This window comes from Bubalus bubalis, chromosome 5, assembly GCF_019923935.1.
Source record: "Bubalus bubalis isolate 160015118507 breed Murrah chromosome 5, NDDB_SH_1, whole genome shotgun sequence".
NCBI lineage: Eukaryota > Metazoa > Chordata > Mammalia > Artiodactyla > Bovidae > Bubalus > Bubalus bubalis.
In genome coordinates this window covers 19,182,085-19,203,167 of record NC_059161.1, presented here as the reverse complement: position 1 = coordinate 19,203,167, position 21,083 = coordinate 19,182,085, and the positions used below count along the sequence as shown (strand labels likewise).

General features: G+C 39.7%; 1 protein-coding gene across 1 annotated transcript in view; it reads left to right on the top strand.

Annotated features, from left to right (window-relative positions):
* Positions 1–7,173: 7,173 nt before the first annotated feature.
* XPR1 (xenotropic and polytropic retrovirus receptor 1) overlaps positions 7,174–21,083 on the top strand; it is a 202,593-nt gene continuing 188,683 nt past the window's right edge. Inside the window, exon 1 of the mRNA XM_006048596.4 lies at positions 7,174–7,413. Coding sequence (XP_006048658.1) covers positions 7,345–7,413 — 69 coding nt within the window. The 5' untranslated portion in view covers positions 7,174–7,344. The remainder of the gene's footprint in view (positions 7,414–21,083) is intronic.

Genomic DNA, 21,083 nt, shown 5'->3' with positions numbered 1-21,083 from the left:
AAGGCAGAAGCCAAGAAAAGCTTATAGCCAAGAACAGAACAGAGGTCATGCCAACGAAACAATCAGGACCCTGCCTTTGACAGTCCAGCTCTGGACATTTACTGCCATTTTCATTGCTGTAGTTTGAAATCTGCTTTAGCCTCTGAGAATATGCTCTGTCTATCATTTCATCTTTTGGTACTTTCACGTGAGACAAAATTCCTGGCAGGAACATCTGACTGGCCAAATCTGGGCCTCATACTGCACAGAGCTGGGGTAGGGATATCTGCTCACTTTATACCTCGTGGGCACTGGGATCTTGCCTCCTATCAAGACCTAATGGATGGGGGAGAAATGAAAAATATCCTTTTAAAATTGTTATCCTTTGCTTTATTTAACACTTTGCTTTATTTTATACTTTTAATCTTTGTCCTCCCAACCTTTAAGTACTTGGAGTACTCCAGGGAGTACTCCAGGGATCTGTCTTTAGATCCCTTCTCTTTTCTATCTATACTCATTTCCTGGGCAGTCTCACGAATCACTTTACATATTTTTATATTCTGTTGACTCACAAACTTATATCTTGACCCAGGGCCTCTCGGATGACCTCCAAACCATAAATTTCCCATTGCACATTTCCATCTGCATGTCTGACAGGCATAACACATCCCAAACTGAATTCTTGAGTTTTACTTTCTGCCCCAAACCTGCTCCTTCTGCAATGTCCCCCAGTCTCATTCTAATTACTCAGGCAAAAAAACCTGGAGTCATCCTTGATACTTCTTTTTTTTTGCTCACAACCTAATCCACCAGTAAATCCTGTTGACTCTATCTTCAAAATACATTCAATTTCCAACCACTTCTCATCACCTCCACTGCTAACCTCCTGATACAAACCACCATCATACCTGCCTTGAGGTATTACAATACCATCTTTACCAGTGTTCCTATGCTGTGGGTTGACTCATCTTTACTGCCAGGACATCCTAGCTTATTCAGCTTCAGTGGAAAGTGTCATATAAGATTTGATCTCTCTGCAGGTCAGTTCTTCACCTTTCAGCATGATCACCAGTCTCATTTGCTCAAGCAACAGTTTGACTTTATATTTATCACACATAATTCTAAGTTTTAGAAGAGTTACTTTGTGGTAAGTATAACTGTTCCCAAACTTAGAATTATGTGTGATAAATATAAAGTGTTCAGACTCAGCACTTATGAATTTCTAGATAAACTGCTGAGTATGCTGGTAAATTCTCACCCCTGATCCTACACCACGCACACAGAATAAAGACAATTTAGGAATGCTGTTCACTGCTCGGCCTCCTGCAGCCCTTCATGCTACGGAAGTCACTTTCTCTGAGGTCACTAGTGAGTCTTCAATTGCTAACACAACAGCCTAGAAGTTATCTTCCTTAACCCCTCTGTAACATCTGACAGTGTTGGTCACCGCTTCCTTTATGAAACTTTCATTGTTTTATGGCTTCCTGGACACTGCTCTCTCCTTATTGTCTTGTTACCCACTCTGGCCACACCCCAGCCTCTTTCTTTGTCCCAGGTTCTTTATCAGGCTCACACCAGGGTAATCCCTTGGGCCCCTTTCCATTTTGGTGTATGCTCTCTCCCTGGGCAGACTTACCAGGACTTAATCATCACCTAAATGTGAATGGCTCCCCAGTCTTCAGCCCGATCTTCTTTTTCCAGAGCTCTAGATCTGTGTTTTCAATTGGAGTATTATGTGTCTCATAGATTCTAACCATTTAACACATCCAACAATGCCTCAAATCCGCTCTTCACTTCATTTCTCAGTTCATGGCAGCAGCGTCTAGCCAGTCACTAGGGTTAGAGTCACTTGCCCCACCTCCTTCTGTCCATCACTATGACTGGCTTGGGTTGTTGCATCAATAGTCAGTGTAATGTGATGGTCAAGAGTAAGACTTGGAGCTGGATTGCCAGGGTTCAAATCCAGCTGTACCACTTACTAGGTGGATAACCTTGAGCAAAGTCCTTAACTGTTCTGTCTCCGTTTACTCATCTCTAAAATGAGGATAATGATAGTAGCTATGTCATGGGGTCCTTGTGAAGATTATATAAGTTTGTATTTGCTAAGCAGTTAGAACAGTGTCTGGCATAGAGTAAATGGTACATGCATGTGTGCTAAGTTGCTTCAGTCATGTCTGACTCTGCGAACCCATGGACTGTAGCCTCCTAGGCTCCTCTATCCATGGAATTTTCCAGGCAAGAATACTGTAGTGGGGTTGCCATTCCCTTCTCCAGGGAATCTTCCCAACCCAGGGGTTGAACCCATGTCTCTTATGTTTCCTGCATTGGCAGGTGGGTTCTTTACGACTAGCACCACCTGGGAAGCCTTTAAATGCTACATAGGTGCTTGTTAGTGAATTGGTCGCTGGTTTGTTAGTTCATCCTTCATGCCGTTAACAGGTTTTTGACAGACTGCCAGTTACTAAGTTGTCAACCAGAGGTGAGTTATTATGCCAAGCACTTTATATGCAGAATCTCAACCTTCACAACAACCTGTTAGGAAGTGTTATTTTTCCCATTTGAGAGATGAGGAAACTGAGGCCTTAAGCACTAATGTACTTGGCCTAAAGTCACAAAGACTACAAATGTCAGTTTTAAAAATGGAGTTTTAATTCAGATCTGTTCATTCCTAGAGCCAGAGTTCAAAACCAGGAAGGTATGCTATACTGCTTTCCCAAGCCAGAGTTGGTCACTGCACAGACTTTCCCAAAGATCATCAGCCCATCCTAAAGGAGATCAGTCCTGGGTGTTCATTGGAAGGACTGATGCTGAAGCTGAAACTCCAATACTTTGGCCACCTCATGCGAAGAGTTGACTCATTGGAAAAGACCCTGATGCTGGGAGGGATTCGGGGCAGGAAGAGAAGGGGACGACAGAGGATGAGATGACTGGATGGCATCACCGACTTGATGGACATGAGTTTGGGTAAACTCTGGGAGTTGGTGATGGAGAGGGAGGCCTGGCATGCTGCGTGTGATTCATGGGGTCGCAAAGAGTTGGACAGGACTGAGTGACTGAACTGAACTGATTGAACTTGATTTCCTGCAACTTCCCTCCATGTGGATGCCCTTTCCTTCCTCTCTTTCTCTCTCCTGCCCTTCTTTCCTTTCTTCTTTCTTTCCTTCGTTACATCAATATTTTATTGACTGCTTCAATGCCAGGCACCATGCTAAACTGGAGAAAATAAGAGAAAAGTGTGTTTTGTCTTCAAGGAGTTCACAGTCTGACACTATTGATGATACAGTGAGGGGACTGCACTGGGCAGATGTGGGAGGCAGAATGGGTAAGGGAGGTAAAGGAATAGGGAAGAGTTTCTTTGAGGCAGGGACATTTAGCTGCCTTAAAGGGTCTTTGGGTCAGACAGCTTCGTGCTGTTCTCTGTTGCTGTTGTTTAGTCGATAAGTCGTGACCCATGGACTACTGTGATCCCATGGATCCCACCCATCTCCTCTGTCCATGGGATTTCCCACCTAAGAATACTAGAGTGCATTGCCATTTCCTTCTCTAAGGGATCTTCTTGACCGGGGGATCAAACCTGCCTCTGCTGCAATGGCAGATGGATTCTTTACCACTATGCCACCAGGGAAGCCTGCCATTCTCTAAGTCCTGAATTCTTTTTGCTTTTTGGCTTTGGAATCTTTGGGGGTGTCTTTCTCCCTGTCAGATTGTTGTTTAAGACTATCTGAGTCACATTCTTTGGGATGCCAACCTTTCCTTCCTAGTTAGCCGAATGTCTCTTGTAGATACCTCAACTACAGTGCGTATCACATGGTAGTCTAGCTGTTGGCCTCTCTCTCTTTCTGACTGGATTTTGATGTCCTTTGAGGAAAAGACAGAATCATGTTTATTTTTGAACTGTCCTTCGTTCTCAAAGTGGCATGGCTGACATATCATAGTACTTAGTAAAATGTGGATAAATGAAGAGTTGTCTATCTACAAAAGAAAATGTAATTAACACTTCTGATTCAGACTAAAACTATTCAGATTATCATTCTTAGTATCTTAGCACAGTGCTCTGTAGAAAGTAGGTGTTCAATAAATACTAAGTATTTGATGGTTTTGTCAGTGAACTATCTGAAGTAATGTTAGGAATAGGATACTTATCATTAAATCTACTTCTGTAGATAAATTAAGATTTTCATGTCCAACTGAGTGTCAGGGCTCTAAGTGTTGGGGCTCATGTCCAACTGAATGTCATGAAAAAAAATTAAAAATTGTTGGTTATAGAGCTAGTATTGAGGATTTTCTTTCTTCCCTTGGTTGGGTCATGGTTCCAGAATTTTGTGCACAGTTGAGGCACCAAGGTATGGTGCTGTTGGGAGAAGGTTATAGGAGTTACTGCTATAGGAGTTACTGTCACAAACTGTAGGAGTTACTGCCAGGAGTCTATAGTCTTCCATCATCAAAATGTCTACAAACAATAAATGTTAGAGAGGGCTTGGAGAAAAGGGAACCCTCCTACACTGTTGATGGGATTGCAAATTGGTACAGTCACTATGAAGACCAATATGTGGGTTCCTTAAAAAACTAAAAATAGAGCTACCATATGATTCAGCAATCCCACTCCTGGGCGTATCTCCAAAGAAAACTTTAACTGAAAAGATGCACCCCAATGTTCAATAGCAGCACTATTTACAATGGCCAAGACATGGAAGCAGCCTAAATGTCCATCAAAAGATGAAGAGGTAAAGATGAGGTAAAGAATATTACTCAAGCATAAAATGAATGAAATAATACCAGTTGCAGCAACATGAATGGACCTAGAGATTATCATACTAAGTGAAGTAAATCAAGCAGAAACAAATATTATATGATATCACTTACATGAGGAATCTTAAAAAAATGATTCAAAGGAACTTATTTACAAAACAGAAAGAGACTCACAGACATTGATGGTAAACTTATATTACCAAAGGAGAAAGGGGGGAAGGGAAAAATTAGGGATTTGGGGTTAAAAGATACACACTACTATGCATAAAATAGATAAAAAGGGACCTATTGTATTACACAGGGAACTATATTTAATATTGATGTGAGAGTTGGACTATAAAGAAAGCTGAGCACCAAAGTATTGATGCTTTTGAACTGTGGTGTTGGAGAAGACTCTTGAGAGTCCCTCAGACTTCAAGGAGATCCAACCAGTCCATCCTAAAGGAAATCAGTCCTGAGTGTTCATTGGAAGGATTGATGTTGAATCTGAAATTCCAATACTTTGGCCACCTGATGCGAAGAGCTGACTTATTTGAAAAGACCCTGATGCTGGGAAAGATTGAAGGCAGGAGGAGAAGGGGATGACAGAGGATGAGACGGTTGGATGGCATCACTGACTCAATGGACATGAGTTTGGGTAAACCTCCAGGAGTTGGTGATGGACCGGAGGGCCTGGTGTGCTGAGGCCCACGGGGTCGCAAAGAGTTGGACACAACTGAGCAACTGAACTGAACTGAACTGAACTAAATAACCTCTAAAGTAAAAGAATCTGAAAAAGAAGAATATCTATCTATCTATCTATCTATATATCTGAATCACTTAGCTATGTACCTGAAGTATTGTAAATCAACTATACTTCAATTAAACAAAGAGTCAGCCATTCTAATCCATATCTGGTAAAGGCTCAGCAATTTCTTTTGCAGCTGCTCCTGGTTTTGTCCTCCTAGGCACACCATGCAGCCACTTCTTTTCTGTGGTTGTTCCTTCTTCCTAGGAGCATGGACCTCTCTAGTCTGTCTTCTTCTCCTGGCAACACCTCCAGTAGAGGGGAACTGTCATGGTGAGCAGAGGGGTATAGTGCTAAGCTGAAAGGAGTCCTCACTCCTTCTCCTATTCTCCTTTTTTTGACCCCAATTACCCTTTCACCAGAAGTACCGTGGTTATAGTTCAAAATCAAGTCCTCCAGGTCAATCACTCCCACGCTCAAAGTAGTGCCAAGCTGTGTGAGTGATCTAACCTTTTACCAGAGGTTGAGGCTTTCTGTACAATAAAAGTCAGAAAGACTCATAGCCCATGACTGTTTTCCATCATGCATCATCCCTGTCCTGAGGAAATAACTGCAGAATCCGCACTGGCATGAATTAAGAGGAAGGGGAAAGGGGAAAAATACATGGAGGAAAAAACAAATATGCCAATAGTAGATGCTGATATCTTAGAATACTGTCCTAACCATTGTAATCCCTTAGCCTCTGAGTCTCATAAAAATTGTGAAAATTACAGAACAAAGTTCTGTACATGTAAGGTGTTTAGAATAGTATTTGTTACGTAGACAGTGAGAACCTAACAAATGTTAGTTATTATTAATATCATACAGGGCTCCTCCACTCATGGAAGGACCTTGGTTACTCTCCAAAATCAGGTCCTCCAGATCAGTTACTCCCACACTCAAAGTGGTGCCAAGCTGTGTGAGTGATCTGTTCTGCGTGCTCCCTGAGGACAGTCAGCCCGCATACTGTACTCATGTCTGGTCTCCCTGAGGGTGGGGTTCCAACCTTATCTCTAGAGGATTCTCTTTGCTTCCAACATGGGCTTCCCTCTCAACACCACTTCTAAGCTTAGTCACAAGCCCAGGTGGTAATCCCAGTTCTAGTTTGGGTCCATGTGTTGTTGTTGGCCTTTCTGGTATCCCCCGGACTAGATAACTACATTGAAATTCAGAAGCAGCATGTAATTTTTGGCACTGATGTCTTTAATTAAATTCAATAAGCATTTATTGAGCACCTAGAGAGTGTAAAATAGGGTTCCTTGAAATACATTTGGCCCTTAAGTATTTAGTCTGTTCTAGTTACTCAATTTGGATTAATGTCGATCCATCTTTCAGGGTTTTATGAAGAATAAATATTAAAATGGAAAAACATTTGCACAAATCTTTGCACATATAACGTATTGTGTGGATTATTGGTGCTACAGTATTAATATTAATTGCAATAACAACACTGTTGCTTCCCAGGCAGGCGGTAGCGAGCAGCTGTAAGGCCAACAGGAGCCAGACGGAAGAGCTCAGGGGAGGTGCCTTCAGCACGTCCGGCCCAGAAGGGGCGGAGCCTTAAAGAACATACCCAAATCCTGCCCCTTACTCCGCCCTTTTCGTCTGGGCGCGTAGGCGGTTACCATGGCGATGACGTATAGAGGGCGGGGCGGGGCGGGGCTATGGAGAGGAGGAGGAAGATGGCGGGAGGGCGGCTCTGAGGAGACCTCGGCGGCGGCGGAGGAGGAGAGAAGCGCAGTGCCGCGCCGCGCCGGGGCCCATGTGGGGAGGAGTCGGAGTCGCTGTTGCCGCCGCCGCCGCCGCCTGTAACTGCTGGACCCGAGTAGGAGTGAAGGGGAGACGGCAGGATGAAGTTCGCCGAGCACCTCTCCGCGCACATCACTCCCGAGTGGAGGAAGCAATATATCCAGTATGAGGTACCGGCGGCGGCCGGGGAGTGGGAGGACTTGGAGGGGCCACCATCTCGCAAGTCCCGACCTCCACCGCCGCCTTCCGCTCTTGCTGCTTCCCCCGTGCCCGGGCGGACTTTGACCCGGTGCGACGGGGAGCCACTGCGGCATCCTAGCCGCGGCCGGCCCCCTCCGGGCCCCGCTGACCTTCCCCTCCCCCGCAGCCCCGTTGCAGCCGGGGTAACGGATATGCAGGCTGCGGGCTGCGGGCCGGGAGGGACTGCACAGCCGGCCGGGGCTGAGGAATGGTGGTGGGAGGGAGAGCCGCAGGTAGCGGAGTCGGGGTGTGAAGGGTAGCCCGGGTACAGCGGTTCCGCGCTAATCCCTTCCTCTTCCCGCTCACCCTGACCTCTGGTCCCCACCCTGGGCGAGCGCCCCCTCTCCAAGGTTAGGTCTTGTTTCTTTCGGCTCACCTCTCCCCGAGGAATCTTCTTCCTAGATGAGCCCCTCCGGTGATTTCCTTCAATTCACAGAGCCCTTCTTCAGCTTTCCCCCACTTGCCCACTGTTGACAAAGGCTTTGTAACAGGGTCGAAACTTGATTTAAATGTGTATCACACGTGCGGTGGTTACAGTAGGCAAACATCGTAATCAACTGTTTTGTTTTGATAATAAGACGGTGACTCGTGTTTTCACTGATTTCATGAAGTATATAAAGTAATCATATCTTTGGTTTTGGCTCTTCGGTTTTGAAATGGAGTGAAGGGGAAGAGGAAGAAAGAGAAGGGAATTATTAACATTTTCAGGTTTTCTTCCCTAAAATTTTTGTTAGCTAGGGAGAAAAGTACTATCTTGTAAACAATGTACTTTTAAAACATTCCTGTGTATTACAGAAATCATGGCCCTCCTCACCCTTAATTTCTGTGATAACAGCTCCTGGACGGTATTTGATAGAGATAGTGATAAGGAACCATACGTTAATGAAAGGAAAAGTAAAGATAATGAGCCCATTTATGTATTCAGAAGCCAAGATACCTGAAGGGTTTTAAGCTTTGCAATAGTTTATTCTCAGTGGCTGGCAGTTCAGCTCCTGGATAGAGAGACTTAATCTGTAACCTCCGGTAATTCACATCTGTGTTGTGTGCAGGAACAAAGAGTATAAAATCAATATGAACACAAATATGCTAGCTAGATTTTATGAATTAAGATATTTTGGTCTGTTTTTCATTTCTATTTTAAGTTCATTGAAAGGATGTTTAGGCAATCGCAGAAGTTTATTTATTCATATAACAGTTGTAAGAATTGAAGAAGGCAAGGAAAGAGACATATAAGTAGGTTAAACAGAACCTTGAAGATTGTAAAATAAATTCACCTGGTAACATACAATATTTCATTATTGCCAGAAATGAAAGGCCTAGAGTTGTTAATGCTTTCTTTCACTTAATTTTCTTATAGTGTTTTGTGACTACGTTTTGTAAGAATGAAATAAGGGAGAAGCTTTTCAGCCTGTAGAGCTCTTGATTTATTGTTTCTAATAACATTTGGTCAGTTTTAAAACCTTGGCTAGAGTCCAGATGATGGTTTTTATTGAAAGGAGGGTATTGGTCTTTCATCTTTCTAGTAGTAATTTTCAGCACCACTGCCAGTTCTTCATAGAACAGGGCATCCTGAAGCAACATCCTATATAGTATGGAATGCTTCATTTGGGGAGAAGTAATAGTGACTGGTTGTATGCTGTGATTCATTTTAAGTATTACAGCTCTTAACTGTTTCATAGAATTGTATTAATTTGGAATACAATTTTTAGGGCTGGAAGGAGAAGCGTAAGACTTAAAGATGCAATTACCTCTTGATTTATAATATCAGCTTTGTGGCTGGAGTCATTCTGGTACTCAATTCACATACTGCATTTGGACACTAACTAGTCCTAGACGGTTTACTTTAAGTTGGTCAGAGAGGAACACATTTCATATGTATGACTTTGTTATTTTTTCCTAGCCAATTAAAAATTATTTTTTAAAAAATTCATTAATTGTAGATTATTAAAATTTTATTCTACAGAGAGTCCTTACTTTGTGACTTGGATCTTTCGTAAGCTCTTTATTTGGTAGGCAAAATTAATAAGGAGCACTTTTCTTTTTGAATTGGAGCCATTTTTTATACGGTTGGGATCTGTGTGTTGTATATTGTTGCTCAAGAGCTAGTGTTGTTCCTTTAAAAATAAAGAGGCATAAATAAGAATCTTTAGAGGAATTTGGCAGCTTAGAAACTTTGGGGAAAAAAGAATATCGTGAAAGATGTGAGCATTTGCTCGAGAGAAGAACCTTTTCATATGGCAGTAAAATGTAGTTTCTCACATATGAAGATGATGCTCTTGAAATACTGTTAGCAGAACAGACACTTGGATTTGTTTTTCCAGTACTGGTGATGAAATTTTGGTATATTACCCATGATTTCTAGTGTAGGCTGCTTTCTACTGCTGTGAACTGTTATGAACTGTTCAGCTATTTTGGTTTTCATGTCATTTTGCTGCATTAAATTTTACTTGAAACATCAGACCATTAGACAGAAGCTGAAAATGTTATTTTACCTCTATGATTGTATGTATTATTGTGTACACACAGTCATACAGTAAGTGCTAATTCTTGTATATGTTTGTCATGAAGCCATGGGGATAGGCTTTTTGCCTTTCCAGGCTTCTGTCCTCTTTCATAAAGTAATATAGGGTTAGAGCTTTTTAAGGTCCATTGTAGTTCATAGGTTTTTGATTTAACTTTTAATGGGTTTCATTTTTTGGACTGTTAAAATTAGTGTTAGTGATCCATCAATATCCTGAAAATGATCAGTTTCTAATTTAAAAATGAACTGTGGAGTTCATAGACTCGATCTTCATAGATGGAATAATAAAGCATAAAAGAATAGAGCAACATGGAGAAATCATACAAAGAAAATTGGTTTGATTCATTTGTGAATAGTTTTTACAAAGAATAAAACACAAATGGAAAGAGGCTATCCCTGTTTCCAGTTATCTATTTGAGTATAAATCTTGGCATGCAATGCAGAACATCAATAAAAAATTTTCAAGAGCACTTTTTAAAATTTAGAATCAGTGATTGCATACTTTAGAGCTCTGTAATTGATTAATCAAAATTAATTTAGACCAGTTTCCGCCAGACTAGTATGACCATGTTAATATTTTACAGAATATTAGCAAAAGAAGCAAATATATTTGGTGCCTTTGGCTGCTGACTTGTGTTTTCTTCCCTAGGGTCCTGTGCTGCTTTGGTTTCTCAGGAACCAGGAATGGTTTTGTCCGTGTACACTGTAATTTTGTAAGGTACTAAAATAATGAGGAATCTAAATTTCAGGATTTTAGAATTAAAAGGGGATTGACGGATTATCTGTCTCCTTGGTTTTTTCAGACGAAGAAATTAAGGTCCAAAAAGGTTAAATTACATGTCCAGTATCGTATATAGTCTCTTGAGCACAGAGGTGTAAGCATTGAGAGTCAGATCACCCTGACTGTGTCACCCTGATGAAATCACTTCCTCTTCTGGGCTTTAGGTTCTTCATCTGTAAAGTGAGAGAACTGGACTTGATTTCTAGGCTTACAACCCTCTAAGGACCCATATAGCTCCAAATTTCTGTACATTTTTATGGTTTCATTATGCTTGATATATGAAGATGATAGAACTTAAAGTATTACTATTAAAAGCATTCTTTTAAATTAATAATCTCTTCTCAAAAAATTTGATGATTATCTTAATCTGTGAATGGAAGACTGACCCAATGAAACTTTTATTGAACTCAAATAAAAAGTGATGGTAATAGTTTTAATTTTTTTTGTTGCAAGATTTGGAAAGGATTCTGCATAATCTGCATATCCCTTTTTTCAAGTGTAAGGAAACACCATAACATTATTGTGATTTTCATTTATAGAACTCTCCCATGAGAACACTTGTGTTGCAGGCTTCAATTTCCCAAAGGAGTTATGTTGATTAGTTAGGGTTAACTTGCCTTGCTGGAAGTTGTTTGAAATTTCCAGTTTGGCCACCCGATGGGGCACAAACCACACTTTTCCTTTCAGGCACTTCTGCAAATGAAAGTACAGTATAGTATATTTAAAATAACATTTGTAAATGAGTATAGCAATAAGATGCCTGGTATTTACAAATGTTTCTTAAGTGAGTGAATTGTTGTATAAGATAGGAAGCTATTACTGTTATTTTCATTGTTTAATAAAGTATGTTAGGGTGAGTGTCCTGGAAAGATTATACTTGTCTGTCCATCCCTGAAGGTTGATTTTGGATCAGTTTTGGGGTGAAGGCCCATACCATAAGAACATAGAATCTTACTTGACCTGGGGTGATCATGGAAAATCATTCCTGGCTTCAAATTCAGTCCTAACCTGAAAAGCATTTGAGAGACTGATTAAGTTGTGCTGGCTAGGGGTTTCAAGTATATTTGCATCATAGCCCCAAAGGAGTGTACCCAACACTCCCATGAAGGCAGAGAAGGTAGTTTTAGAAGTGTTACTTATGTTCATTTTTATGTGTAAGACAGGAAGAAATGAAATTTTACTAACATTGAATAAATACGTTGATGAGATGATCTCATTTGAGGAGGTAGTCTGAAGGAGAGTCAAGAATTGCTAATAGTTTTCTCACTTGTTTGTTCACTTTCAGCAAATAGCAGTTCAGTTTATGGTTGCTTATAGTTAGATGAATTTATGGATATTACCTAATTTTGACTAAACTAACCCATATAAAATGGACGTGAATTAAAGACTCCTGTAAAGAAGCCAATAATGCGAGTATACGTGAGCAACAAGAAAAGGGCAGAGCTGACAGTTCTACTTCTAGTACTAGCTTTTTGTCAGCCAAATTACAGAGAAAGCAATGCTGCTTTAATAGACCTAACAAGCCTGCCAGAAAGTTTCAAAATAATTAAAATAATTCTTCAAAATAAGATTTTAACATCCTTTGTCATCCATAGTGAACTTCACCCTAAATATATGTTATGTATTAGAGTATTCTGCATTGGAAGGTCAGTTTTCCAGCTTGTAGCCATTATCATTAACTGAATCTTGAAGTTTGAATTAGGCCTTTGAAATACTAAAAACTAGGATTTTAAAAAGCAGTGAAACTTTTCTGTTAGATTGTTCTTTAAAAGTATTGTTACTGATAATTTCTTAAGAGAGATTAAAAATATTTTTGTATTATTCACAAGTGAAAGCTTAAATTAGTTTATTATTGTCTCATCTTTTAAAACTTCCATTTAAAAATTCTATGTTTTATAATGTACACAGTTGTAGAAGGAGATAATTTATAAATAAATGTACGTATATTGGAGGTGCATGGTAAACTTTTTAAAAATAGTAACGTAACGAAAAAAGTTTGGAAGATTTTGCTCAAGTTGTACAGCTTAACTGGAGGTAGTTTGTGGGTTGCTTGGTATTTATTTAATTGGCCTTTGGGAGATTGTCAGAATTCACTAGGGGTCTTGCCTGGTTGTATTTTTGTTTTCAGGTCTTCCCCTTACCTAGTAAATGCTAAAAGAAGTCAAGTAGACAATGCTCATGAACAAATGCCTAAAAAAATTATTTATTCATTCAACACATATTTATAAGGGCTCTATTATGAGCTATAAGGCTGATAGCTTTGTCATTAAATTCTCTTTTATCTTAGAAAAAACCAAAAACCAATTTTTTGTGTGTATGTGTTTGGTTTTATATTTCAGTCATATTTCAAGCACATATTTCTTTTTGTGTGTGTGTGTTTTATTAGAGATTTTTATTTTTTACCAGTATCATGGTTGAAAAGTACATCTTACTTATTGTCTTAGTTTGCATTTCTTTAATTATGAATTAGGACAGTTATGTTTATCAAGATTTATCAGTCTTTTTCTATAAATTGCCTATTCCTACCCTTTATTCATCTTTTGTTGTGCTGTTTTTCCATATTCATTTATGACAGCTATTTGAATATTAAGAAGACAGCCTGGTGTCTGCAATGTATACTACAAATATTTTCCCAGGTTATTCGCCTTTTGAATTTACTAATGATTTTTTGTTAGATTAGAAATTTTACATTTTTATACAATCAGACTTAACATACATTTTTCATTTACGACTCCTAGTCCTCGTAAAGGAAGATTGTAGATTGAGGACTTGGAACATGGTTGTAAATTTGGATCACAATGTAAATAATATGGAAGAATTCTCCCTGGCTTTACAAACTTTTTATATGTTATACACCTTTAAATTTAATTGTTAATAGAAGGAAATTTGCTTACCTGTTTCTTCCTATCACTAGGCAGGTGTGGTATCTGTGGTATCAGAAAAGTCTTAAAAAGTTATTTATTATAGATCATGGGAAAGTTTAATTAACTTGCTGTAAGCATAACTTGCAATTTTCATATTATGTGTAATGAGAGGGACAGTGTGATGATTAAGAAAACATAGTCATCTCTTATTGAAGATGACCTGCAGAATTTAGAAAGACTGTAGACCATAAATAAGGAGATGTAAGTCCTTAGAACCAGTTCTGTCACTGAATATTCACAGATAATTAGTGAACAAGTCATTTTCTTGAAGATTGAAGGCCTGAAATATAATCATACAGGAAAATGAGAAGCTTTTAGATTATTGTGTGAATTACTTATTTAAACTAAATTGGTAAAGTTGTAATTCATGGAGTAATCCATGTGCTTTGTGAGTTTTTTCTATACCTTAGAGAAGTAATTCTTTAACTTTTTGGTCTTGGTACCATTTGAAACTCTTAAAAATTGTTAAAAAGATTCCAATATCTACTGATAATACTCTATAGTTGAAATTAAAACTGAGAGATGTGTGAAACACAGAGTGTACAAGCACACCTTCGACTAGGCTTCAGAGACGTGACATCACATTTCATGTGGCCTTTGGGAACTTCCACTGTGTACTCGTGAAAGAATGAGTGAAAAAAGCACATGAAGTTGTGGTATTGCAGTGGATAATGGGGGTCCTGCTGCTCGCTGCTCAAAAACCAATAAAGAGGCCAGGTTGGTGGAAAGAAAAGTTTGCTTTATTTTGGATGTCAGCAACAGCGGTGGGGGTGGGGTGGAGTGGGGTGGAGTGGGAGGAGTGGGGAGATGACACACTTATCCAAAGACCAATACTTGCCCCACTTCTTCTAGAATCAATGGACGAGAGGTTTTGTAGGCTTAGGGAGGGAGCTACAGTCAGAAACAGCACAGTCAGCTCTGACAGTTGTCTTGAAATTGATTATTGGTGATCTGACCAGCATCATTTCATATATTTTAAGTACAGATAGTCTGCAGTCCCATGGTCGGTTTGTTCCCATTTCCTTGAGGCCAGTTCTCAGAATTTTGGCACCTTATGTCATGGCTACAGTCTGGTCATCATGTAGTTAACTTTTCCTACGTGGTAGGGGTTTTAGTATCTGTAAGACAGCTTACAGGATATGGCTCAGACTATTCCATATCCCTTGAGAAGGGACTAAAGGTCTTTGACTATACTTTATAATGACTGGTGGTGATGGTTTAGTCGCTCAGTCATGTCCGACTCTTGCGACCCCATGGACTGTAGCCTGCCAGGGTACTCTGTCCATGGGATTCTCCAGGCACGAATACTGGAGTGGGTTGCTGTTTCCTTATCTAAAATAAAGCTGCGTGCTAAATTGCTTCAGTCTTGTCCAACTCTTTGCAACTCTGTGGACTGTAGCCTACCAGGCTCCTATGTCCATGGGGATTCTCCAGGCAAGTGTACTGGAATGGGTTGCTGTGCCCTCCTCCAAGGGATCGTCCCGACACAGGGATCAAACTTGGGTCTTCTTATGCCTCCCACATTGGCAGGCAGGTTCTTTACCACTAGCTCCACTTAGGAAACCTCAACATTTAACATGGATTCAATGAAAGTGAAAGTGGCTCAGTCACGTCCGACTCTTTGTGACCCCATGACCATATAGTCCATGGAATTCTCCAGGCCAGAATACTGGAGTGGGTAGCCATTCCCTGTCCAGGGGATCTTCCCAACCCAGAGATTGAACCCAGGTCTCCCGCATTGCAGGCAGGTTCTTTCCCAGCATTTTCTCACTTCTCTGATCAAACTTAATCTTTGACTAAAGTTTTTCCACAGATAAAAGGCAGGTTGAGGACGGTGTGGGAAAAGATCGTAGGGTCCTGCTCCATTTCAGTATTATTATGAAAATAGTTTTGATCTTCTGGGTTCCCTGAGAGAGTTTCTAAGAGTTGCTGCCTTTGAACACACAACTCCTTTCAGAACATTTGGAGATTGCCTGAGAAAAAGCTCTCTAGTCTTAGGAAGCACATAAGAAGATAAAGAGAATCCCATGAGTGAGAATTCTCTTGTATATACCCCTGCACAGAATGATAGAGAAAAGAAAGTTGTCTTCTCTGGGATTCCCACTTCTAATCTCTATTCCTTGAACTGAATTAGTGGAAATGTGCTCTTTTTGTCATTAAGGAGAAAGGAATTAGCATTTATTGACCAGTTAGGAACCAGGTGTCAGCAGCTTTGTTACCTCATCTAATCTTCACAACAGTTTTGTGAGATAGATTTTTTTTTCTTTTTAACTTATTTTTTTACTGAAGGATAATTGCTTTACAGAGAGTTTTATAATTTACAGAGAGTTTTGTACATTACAGAGAGTTTTGTTGTTTTCTGTCAGACCTCAACATGAATCAGCTATAGGTATACATATATCCTCTCCTGTTTGAACCTCTCTCCCATCTCCCTCCCCATCCCACCCCTCTAGGTTGATACAGAGCCCCTGTTTGAGTTTCCTGAGCCATACAACAAATTCCTGTTGGCTAAGATAAGATTTTTTTGGGGCTCCAGAATCACTGCAGATGGTGACTGCAGCCATGAAATTAAAAGACCCTTACTCCTTGGAAGAAAAGTTATGATCAACCTAGACAGCGTATTAAAAAGCAGAGACATTGCTTTGCCAACAAAGGTCCGTCTAGTCAAGGCTGTGGTTTTTCCAGTAGTCATGTATAGATGTGAGAGTTGGACTATAAAGAAAGCTGAGCACCGAAGAATTGATGCTTTTGAACTGTGATGTTGAAGACGATTCTTGAGAGTCCCTTGGATTGCAAGGAGATCCAACCAGTCCATCCTAAAGGAAATCAATCCTGAATATTCATTGGAAGGACTGATGCTGAAGCTGAAACTCCAATACTTTGGCCACCTGCTGCCAAGAGCTGACTCATTGGAAAAGACCCTGATGCTGGGAAAGATTGAAGGCAGGAGGAGAAGGGGACGACAGAGGATGTGATGGTTGGATGGCATCACTGACTCAATGGAAATGAGTTTGAGTAAACTCCAGGAGTTGGTGATGGACAGGGAGGCCTGGTGTGCTGTGGTTCATGGGGTCGCAAAGAGTCGGACATGACTGAACAACTGAACTGAAGATAGATGATTTATTATCTTCATTTTACTGATGAGGAAACTCAGGCTTAGAGAGACTAACCAACTTGTTCATGGCCATACACTTACTAAGTAGTAGAGACAGAATTTGAAATAAAATCTGTCATACTTGGGAGCTCTTGCCTTTATATGGGAATCGTAAATAGCAGTGGTGCTAACAGGGGCGGTAACAACAGCTGTTATTTTTTGAGTGCTTACTTTGTCAGTCACTATGGCATTACTTTAAAAACATCTCTTTATAGCAAGCTGTGTAGGTAGGTTTTTATGTTCACTCTGTTTGTAGAATGGGAACCTGAGTCTTAGAGCCATTCAGTAACTGATTATGTTGAAACTGCTAATTGTGGTTAGCAGATATGAGATTGAAAGAGCCCCTGCTCTTAATTCCTACACCCTGCTGGTTTATGAAAAATAAATAACTCCATCCATTTATGCATATATACGTTTAGGCACAGTCTCCAGCACCTGCTGAAGTAATGGCTGGTCTACTTTTAGTCCTAGGTCTGAGTTCTGCATGGTTTGGAGGTAGTAGAGTGTGGTCTGGAGGTTAGAGTTCACCTCTATTAATTTATTTTTTTCTCAAGATTATTGGTGTAACTCTTATGAGGTAGGCAGCTGTTAAACAGAGGAACTTATAAAGATGAGCCATAGGAAAAAGATAATGAGATATAGTGATAAGTGTAAAAGGAGGAAGATAAAGAAGAGTGAGCATAGCTGTTGCTATGCCACAGTTGTGGCTTTTTGCTTTTAAAGCATTCCATAGATCATGGAAGGAGAAGGCAATGGCACCCCACTCCAGTATTCTTGCCTGGAAAAATCCCATGGACGGAGGAGCCTGGTAGGTTGCAGTCCATGGGGTCACCAAGTGTCAGACACGACTGAGTGACTTCACTTTCACTTTTCACTTTCATGCATTGGAAAAGGAAATGGCAACCTGCTCCAGTGTTCTTGCCTGGAGAATCCCAGGGACGGGGGAGCCTGGTGGGCTGCCGTCTGTGGGGTTGCACAGAGTCGGACACGACTGAAGCGACTTAGCAGCAGCAGCAGCATAGATCATGGAACGTCAGACCTGTAAGGAATTTCAGAGATTATTTAGGCCAGTTCCCTTTTTTACTTGAGTGGGAAATGAAGTCCAGAGAGGTTGTGATTCAAGGACACGTAGCTTGGTTAGTGGCAGAGTTAACTCAATCACTCTGATTGATTTTATTGTTTAACCATTTTGCATCATGTACTTGTGTGTCAGTAATGCACGGAGAGGACAAACTCTGAAGCCATACTGCCTAGGTTCATATTCCAGCTGCACAATTTACTAACTGAGTGACCTCAGGCAAGTGATTCTATTAATTCCTCTCTGTTCTTCAGTTTCCTCATTTGTAAAATGGGGACAGTAATAGTAGTTACAGGACTTCTGTGAGGATTATATGAGTTAAAATATGAAAAGTGCTAATATAATGCCTATATTTGCTATTAAAATTATTTCTACTACAGAGTTCAGCGGTATTAGTTAAGCCTAGGTTAGCAGTATCTCTGTGAGGAAAACTGAGCCTCAAATTTTGTCCCTCTGGGCTTGTTCAGTTCAGGTTTTTGGAAAACGTCTCTATTGATTTTAGATATTATTCCTTTTACCTGTGATATTTATATTAATAAATTATCCTTTTTATATATAGTAAGAAATTCATGTGGGAGCAATCATATGGTTTTGAAAGAAATTTGTTCTCCTTGGTTACTTGTAACTTGTATTCATTTCGGTTATAGACTGTGCCTGCATATTCTTTTTTTTTTCAAGTGGGGTGACATTTACATGTGCCCTCTTAAGTATGTCTGAATAGCTTAAGTGTATAGCTTAAATTCAAAATCCTTTGAATTTTTAGTGGCTATCTAATTGTAGTTTGTTTCAGTTTTCTAATGAAAATTTTATTTTTTAATACTAGAATTGGTTTTAGAGTTGAAAAAGACCTTCTCAAGTCCTCTCACAGATGAATAAATTGAGGGCAGAAAGGCCAAAATATATGTATGGTCAGCCTCACAACTAGCTGATAGCAGAGCCTGGAATTAAAATACTGACCTCTTGCTCACTGGTATACCTTACTGAGGCTTATCACTGCTATATAAACATTTCTTTACTTTTAATTTTAAAAATTCATTTTCTTTGTAAGAGACCATATGAATTTAAATGTTCTTGTTAATTATTACTTACTCAGCATTAATATATTTATGTGAATCTGATCCTTTAGTTCACAGTAACAACCTCAGATTGTTCTTGTGTGTGTCGTTTAAAAGACTAGATAAATAAGAGGCTCCAATTTAAAAATATTGTTTACTCGATTACAACCATTGCCCCATTTAGGTAGAAACCTATTTTAGGTGAGGAGATAGGACTGAGAAATTACGGTTAAGGCTTGAGGAGTTAGGTAGAGATGAGAGGAGGACTCAGGAAAGTTGAAGAATCATTTGCGCATTTCTCTGTAGCATACCTGAATGTTAACACAGGTTACATGTTACCTCCACATGAACAGCACCTCCCTCTCTACCCCCTGTCTCTTATAACATACTGCCAAGCTGAAGTCAGGGCATATCTGACTGGAGAAGATTAGAATATATAATATTAATCTACTAACTATTCATGATGTCCCCTTCCTCTTTTGAAAAAATAATAAAGTGACAACGATGATAATAACAACAGCTGATGTTCACTGAGTGTCTGTTGTGTCAGGTGTTTTATGTTTATCCGCACCCTCTAAGGTAGGTTTTGTTATCCTGTTTTAAGAAGTCACTGAATCTTAGATTGAGTAGATTGCTCAAGGTCACATAGCTGGTGAATGGTAAAACCAGAGTTCAAACACAGGTTTGTCTTATTTTACAGCCTGGATTCTTAACATGAGGCTACGTGGTCAGGATCTCGCAAGGGGCTGGTGGTGTAAAAATAGGTACATGCCTGTCCTAAAGGAGCTTGTAACTTGGTTGGTCTTCTAATCGTAGTATATTGTGATTATGTTACAGAGGAATGGCCGATTGATTTGCTTTGGAGAATCAAAGGTATTTATCTTGAAAGCTTTCACAGAAGTACTAGAGGTTCAGTAGGGTTTGTTGCCATGGTGAAGAGGGGACAGGACACTGAGGGCATTCTAGGCAGATAGAGTAATACTGAACGAAGGCACAGATAGGTGGAAGTACGCAAGCATATTAGTGAAATCTGGTTTAGTAGGTATGTTGGAGGGCTGATAGTGTGATTCGTACTGAGCTTTGAATACCATGTTGAGGACTTTAAATGTTTCCTGGTTGTGAACCACTAAGGATTTTAAAGAGACTTGGGGATAGGGGTCAATGCAAAGTGAAAATGTAGTTTAGATCCTGGAGATGCAGTGGGGAGACCAAGACCAAAGACAGGAAAACCAAATAGTATAGCCAAAAATAGTGAGAGCTTGAATTTACTACCTCATTTAATCAGTTTTCCCACACTTTAACATCTAAAATCAAGATATATCTTGTAATTAATTATCATAGATTAATTGGCAGACTTTTTTTCATTCTTAGAAGCACATAAAGGAATGGTGTATATTACTACTAAAGGGATCTTAGATTTTATGAAATAATGATAGTAATAATATATAGTATTTACTGAAAGCTGGCTGTGTGTCAGGCAGAGTCGTACATACATGTTAGCATCCAGCATCTGGTAGTGTCTGGCATATTTAGAAACTTAAAAACAACAACAAAATAGAATGTAACTGAAACACTATGGGATCTGCCTGAGATGTCATTAAGGGATAAGAAAGAGAGATTTAGGAGAGCATCATTGAAGGCAGTCAGTGGAGAAAACAGGAAAAGCTCATGTTTATCTCCTATAGAGCGTGACTAGAGCTCTGGAAATGAGTTACTTTGGTATCAATTAGGAGAAGTTGGTCTTATTCTTTTAGTTTTGTTTATTCAGTGAAATGTGATCATTGATGACAAAATTGAGATGATAGTCTTTCTCCTGTTTTTCAATATTTGTATAATAGCAGGTAACAAAAGTATTGATAAGCAGGTGAATCACCACCTCTAATCACGTAGTTCACACATCTTTTGATTAAATCTTTCTTTTTGAGTAGAATAAGCTTTTTGAAATATTGGTATTTCAGATTATGCTGCCATTAGTTATTTGCTAAAGAGGATTGCAAGATTTTTTTTTTCTAGGATTTGTTTGCTTAGTATCATGGACTTTCAAAAATTCAGTTCTTGATAGATTCAGAAATTAGAAAGTGAATTGA